Consider the following 6,348-nt stretch of genomic DNA (forward strand, 5'->3'; position numbering starts at 1 on the left):
CCTCCACTCTAACACATTTCCATGAGTGAAATCCCCAGGGAATTCGATTTTCCCTAACCAATCACTAGAGAGCAACAATGTTAGGCCCGCCCGTTGTGCTGTTTATTGACGCTTATTGGTTAATCGTTAGTCCCCCGTTGTGCTAATTGGAGCAGTCTTTTTTTTTTTTTACTATAGGAAATCGCTGTTGCGTGTCACGGTGCCAGGTCAGAAGCAGTGGTAGATGATGGAGTAGGCAGATTCAAAGGTCTGGACCCAGGCACGAGACCTGTGGCAGCTGGTGCCTGGTTAGCTGAGGCGAGGGAGGAGCTGGTGCCTGGTTAACTGAGGCGAGGGAGGAGCTAGTGCCTGGTTAGCTGAGGCGAGGGAGGAGCTGGTGCCTGGTTAGCTGAGGCGAGGGAGGAGCTAGTGCCTGGTTAGCTGAGGCGAGGGAGGAGCTAGTGCCTGGTTAGCTGAGGTGAGGGAGGAGCTAGTGCCTGGTTAGCTGAGGTGAGGGAGGAGCTGGTGCCTGGTTAGCTGAGGCGAGGGAGGAGCTAGAGCCTCGTTAGCTGAGGCGAGGGAGGAGCTAGTGCCTCGTTAGCTGAGGCGAGGGAGGAGATAGTGCCTCGTTAGCTGAGGCGAGGGAGGAGCTGGTGCCTCGTTAGCTGAGGCGAGGGAGGAGCTGGTGCCTGGTTAGCTGAGGCGAGGGAGGAGCTAGTGCCTGGTTAGCTGAGGCGAGGGAGGAGCTAGTGCCTGGTTAGCTGAGGTGAGGGAGGAGCTAGTGCCTGGTTAGCTGAGGCGAGGGAGGAGCTAGTGCCTGGTTAGCTGAGGCGAGGGAGGAGCTAGTGCCTGGTTAGCTGAGGCGAGGGAGGAGCTAGTGCCTGGTTAGCTGAGGCGAGGGAGGAGCTTGTGCCTGGTTAGCTGAGGCGAGGGAGGAGCTAGTGCCTGGTTAGCTGAGGCGAGGGAGGAGCTAGTGCCTGGTTAGCTGAGGCGAGGGAGGTGTGTGCCGGGTGATGTGGAGCGGAGGGGAGGCACAACAGCCAGGGGGCTTGGGTGGGTGTGCGTGTGCGTGTGTGTGTGTGTGTGTGTGTGTGGGCGTGCTCAGGGTCAACACTTACCTCTACAGATGGTGCCGTTGCCCACGTAGCCTGGCTTGCAGGTGCACAGGTGGCCTCTGATGGTGTTGGTGCAGATGGAGTTCTCATCACACGAACTCTGGCCACTGGCACACTCATCATGCTCTGAGGGAGAGAGAGAGAGACTCCAGGGTCAGGGAGGCTCTGTGTGAGTGTGTGTGTGTGTGTGTGTGTGTGTGTGTGTGTGTGTGTGAGAGAGAGAGAGAGAAAGAGAGAGAGAGAGGGAAAGAGCAAGAGAGAAGGGGTGAGCGAGAGAGACAGAGACAGAGAGAAAGAGAGAGAGAACGTAAGCAGGTGTTCAGTCTGTTCACACTACAAGTAACTACAATGATCAACAAGTCACTGGAAAACTAGTATATATATATTTTTTATTGTGTTTGGGACATTTGGCCTTTATTAGACAGGACAGTAGGCAGACAGGAAAGCTGGGGTGAGAGAGAGAAGGGATGACATGCAGCAAAGGACCTTGGGTCGGATTCGAACCCGCGTCGGCCGCACGAATCCCCTCCGGTTTACAGCTCACACCAAACATTAAAGTCCAGAGGAGAGGAGTTCATAGCACCCAGCAGAATTGATAATACTGACCCTGAGTATAAGGAAGGGGATGAGAAGGGAGACACGTAACGGGAGAGTTCAAGTCTGTATAGCGAAAAGTTAGCTTAGCTTTCAAGCCAGGTTATCACAGTAAACATCACTGACTTCACTCAGGCTTTGATCTGCTGAAGACCTTGGAGAAAGTTCAGGCTTAAAATGCCTCATGGAGCTTTGCAGTTTACAATGTAGCATTGTGAGATGAATGATTTAGAGCAGGGGGTTTTCAAAGTCTGAGACTGTGGGCCTCCCCTCAGACAAAGCATGGATAAAGTGTCCAAACAACAATATCAGGCTATCTTGGCTCAATGTGTCTATATGGGATCAAAGGAGTGCATCAGACTACACAAAACAAATACAGTATATTACAAAAAGGTCTCTCTGAAGTAGGGATGGGCATCAAATTTCGAATTTTCGAATAATCGTTGTTATTATCAAGGTCGACTTTTATTATTGAAAGTCGAAATTCGAAAAAAAAAATAAAAAAAAGTAAAAAAAAAAAATTGTGAGTGAAATGTTGCATTGTCTCCCCTGATTCTAAGTATAGTCGAATCGCTTGGTTTGAGCAAGTAAAACAATTTTTATAAGCATTTTAAGCAAGGTTTATGGAAAAATGAATGGTGGATGAAATCCCATGAAGAGGGAGAGGGGGTGACTTTGGCACCCCTTTGGCACTCAGACCTGAGCCTACTAAATATTTAATGAACCACTCATGATTGTCAAAACTGTTTTTTATTTTCAAAAATGTCAATGTCATGTAACATGTTCTTTACTTCAGTGGTGCAATGCTTGTTTGAGCTAAAAATCCACAGCAGAAGCTTTTTCTATTAATTAATAAAGCCTTAGACTTAGAATCAGGGGACACAATGCAACATTTCACTCACCAAAAAAAAAAAAAAAAAAAAAAAAAAACATTTCTTTTCTTTTTTTTACATTCCCCCCCCCCCGAATTTCGATTAAAAGTCGACTTTGGGCAGCGAATTTCGAATAGTGTTTTTGCTAGAAATGCCCATCCCTAGTCTGAAGGCATTCATATTTATGTTTAATGTCTGCACTCTTTGCTGTATAACAGTTGTAGTCTTCAGACCAGGTAAGAACACATGGAGAAATAGCATCATGAACATCAGTCCAGACTGTGCTATGCCCGTGCTCCATTTTTGTCCTGCTAGGCTTTCTAAGCATGAAGAGCTGCTGGCTATCGGATGTCAACATCCTTCTTCTACTGCACACCCATAAATCCAAATGGACCGGACAGACAACAAACATTAAACGGGATGTTTTGGGTTCAGTTCTGGGTCGGTTGGTTGGATTATTATGTTCTCACTCCAAACAAACCACACTAACAGTTCTCCTGTTAAGAGGACTGAGACTCGCATCTCCAGGCATCTCGGTGCCATTTGCTGTCGCCCGACTTCAAATGACATCATTCTCACCGAGGCAAGCAAATTGAAATGAAGAAATAAAAGCTTTGAGAGTTCGATTGAACCATTCCAAACGTGCAGTGGACCAAGACCGTTGCAGATCCAGTTGCACAAGGTCCACCGTGATCATAGAATGAATCCTGCAGGCTGCTTCAGACTGCTCCAGCACTGCTGCAGCATGCCTACATATCACACGCACCATGTTCTACAAAGAAGTCTTCCTCTGATAGAACCTATAATGAGGCTGTTCTGCAGTTGACCCGAGGTTACCCCAGTCCTTCTTAAGTCCTGATGCACTATGAGTGGGAAAAGCGAAATCTGAATCATGCATATTTAAAAAGGGCATAATTATAACAACATTAAATAATCATTCTGAATCCCTCTGTTGCTTAGGATTAACGGGTTATTAGAAACGCATGTTTATTGATTCAAGTCGCCCCGCTGAGCTTATTATCCGTGCAGATTTCGCTTCAATGAGAATCTAAGGCGATTTTACAGGCTGATAAACAATGCATTAAAGCAACCTTTGATGTCACAAGGATCCTCAACAGAGCTACGCTGCTGCTACAACTTATAACGGCCGACATATCTATTTCATCAAACCGTGAACTGTGCCTTTAAGTGCCAGTCAGCCAATCAGGACACGGCCTGAGGCTGCCTCTGCTCACAAGATGCGCACTTTGCTCCGACACACACACACGCGCGTGCGCGCGCACGCGCGCACGCACGCCTCATCAATATGCAAACGCCACGGTGGAAGTCATCACTAATACATTTCCCCGTAATTAACGCGTGGAGCTCAAGAAAGCCCTGAAGCAGCCAGAAGACATTATTTACCGTGTTTTCCTCCCTTGCCAAGGATTTCCTGCGCACACGGAACTATAAAGCGGAGGCAGAGTGTCAACAGCGTGGGCGGGACGTGTACCAGTTTATGGAAGGGATATGAAAAGTGAGACGCGTTTAATGGGAGCGTTACGGAGGAAGAGTCACATCTTTAAGTATTCAAAGCCTTAATGTGTGTGTGTGTGTGTGTGTGCGTGCGTGTGTGCGTGTGTGCTCGTTTGTGTGTGTGCTCGTGTGTGTGTGCGTGTGTGTGTGTGTTTATGTGTGTGTGTGTGTGTGTGCGTGTTTATGTGTGTGTGTGTGCGTGTGTGTGCGTGCGTGTGCGTGTGTGTGTGTGCGTGTGTGTGTGTGTGCGTGTGTGTGCATGTTTGCGTGCGTGTGTGTGTTTGTGTGCGTGTGCGTGCATGCGTGTGTATGTGAGACGATGGAGGAGAGAGCAGCACGGTGGAAACACCGACGGCACGGTGTGCTGCCTGTGACTGCTGCAGAATGTCTTCTGGCTAATTAGAAATGGCAGAGACGAGTTGGTGCGTAAACAGACAGACACCCCGGATGACTGGATGACTGGATGACTGGATGGATGATGGAGAGGAGGCAAACAGCAGATTGTTAAAGGAAAGATCCACCACAAAACACTTTCATTTCAAAACAGCAACTGGTGGTGTACTTTGAATTTCTGAGCCTATTTTGCTGTTTTGTGATGTATTTTTAGGTGTGACCAGCAGCTCTGTCGGTTGGTCGACAAAAAGTTAACCACAGGCACAGTTTTCACCCTAGGAGCCTGAAATCTGGCACGGAGGTCAAGTGTGCATGTGTGTGTTTGTGTGTGTGTGTGTGTTTGTGTGTGTAGCTGTGTGTTTGTGTTCATACCAATTGGCTAAAAGGGGGGCAGTGGGGGGTGAGTTCAGATTTTGAAATGCAGGATGGCAGAGGCAGAAGGCTAGAATTAGAAGGAAAACTTTGCACATCTCTTTTCCGGGACAGGTGCGTATAGGGCAAAGGACAAAGCCTATAAATTGTAAGAAGAGAGACACGCGCACACTGTCCACAGCTGGTCCATGGTTACCACACTCAGAGACGGACAGCAGCCAGCACACACGGTGCGGCTGGTCCATCGTTACCACACTCAGAGAGGGACAGCAGCCAGCACACACGGTGCGGCTGGTCCATCGTTACCACACTCAGAGAGGGACAGCAGCCAGCACACACGGTGCGGCTGGTCCATCGTTACCACACTCAGAGAGGGACAGCAGCCAGCACACACGGTGCGGCTGGTCCATCGTTACCACACTCAGAGAGGGACAGCAGCCAGCACACACGGTGCGGCTGGTCCATCGTTACCACACTCAGAGGGTAATGGAGGATCAGAGGGGTCGGTTGGGGGTCACTGAGTGGCAGAGGGACCATGTGTTTTCCACCAGTGAGGTCAGAGGTCAGAGGTGCCGGAGCTGTCTGTCACTGACATGGAGCGGCCAGAGTGACAGATCACTGATCCACATATGGTCCAGGCAGTGGTTGGTTAGCAACTGAGGGTGCTTTCTCTCACTGGCGCCCCAGTACCGTTGCCGAGCGCACTTGTGCCCAAATTGACCCCAGTTTTGGAACATTTGACAAGTTGCGTTGCGTTCCATTCTGTTCTGCGCCCGGGCGCACAGCAGGGAACCGTGACAGGATCCATTTGAAAAGGTGGTCTGGGGAGCGCTTTGGCGTGCCCGGGCACGCAACACTTGCGAGTGTGAAAGCCAACCCTTCCGAACCACATAGACAACACACGGAACGAGGATACACTGCAGGCATAGTTGATGATGCAAGGGGCACTCTGTTCCGTTTCCAAGCGCGGAAAAAATGTTGTAATGTGAAAGCTGACCAGCGGGGGGAGAGATGGGAGGGGGGGCAATCATTCCCGGGTGCGGAACGGAACAGAACAGAACGAAAGCAATCGTTCCCAGTGAGAAAGCAGCCTTAGTTTCAGAAAATGTGTGTTAGCACTTGGTGACAATTGTGGCTGGCCTTGCAAAGTGCTACATTTGTCCCTTCCGCGTTTAATTGATGTCTTGGCTCAGCGGTCAAGAGCCGAGTAAACAAAGTTAATTCATGGTTTCGTATTTGCACCTTGAGAGTTGTGTGTTAATTGAGTTCAGGTGGTGAGGAGGACATGAGCTAAGCGTATTGAATGCCGGCACTTTCTAAAAGGACTGCATGGTACAAGCTGTACGTTATGGAGATCATTTCTGTGTGGAGTCTTTCGGACAAAAGGTCAAACAAATCTGCAAACATGAGTGAAAGCAGGTGAATCGTCTTTATTGGTTTGGGAAATGAGGAAATGAGGAAAAACTGATGTATTTCACACTTTGGCATAAATCCTCCAGTAACATTAG

At 49.0% G+C, this 6,348-nt stretch overlaps 1 protein-coding gene across 1 annotated transcript in view; it reads right to left on the bottom strand.

Annotated features, from left to right (window-relative positions):
* The window catches only part of LOC310790905 (protein kinase C-binding protein NELL1-like), a gene marked incomplete at its 3' end in the record, with an annotated part of 306,141 nt that overhangs the window by 66,380 nt on the left and 233,413 nt on the right, over nt 1–6,348 (bottom strand). The window contains exon 14 of the mRNA XM_083652616.1: nt 1,098–1,220. Within this exon, the coding sequence (XP_083508742.1) occupies nt 1,098–1,220 (123 nt within the window). The remainder of the gene's footprint in view (nt 1–1,097; nt 1,221–6,348) is intronic.

Source organism: Poromitra crassiceps (assembly GCF_964638095.1).
Source record: "Poromitra crassiceps genome assembly, chromosome: 16".
In the NCBI taxonomy this organism is placed as follows: domain Eukaryota; kingdom Metazoa; phylum Chordata; class Actinopteri; order Beryciformes; family Melamphaidae; genus Poromitra; species Poromitra crassiceps.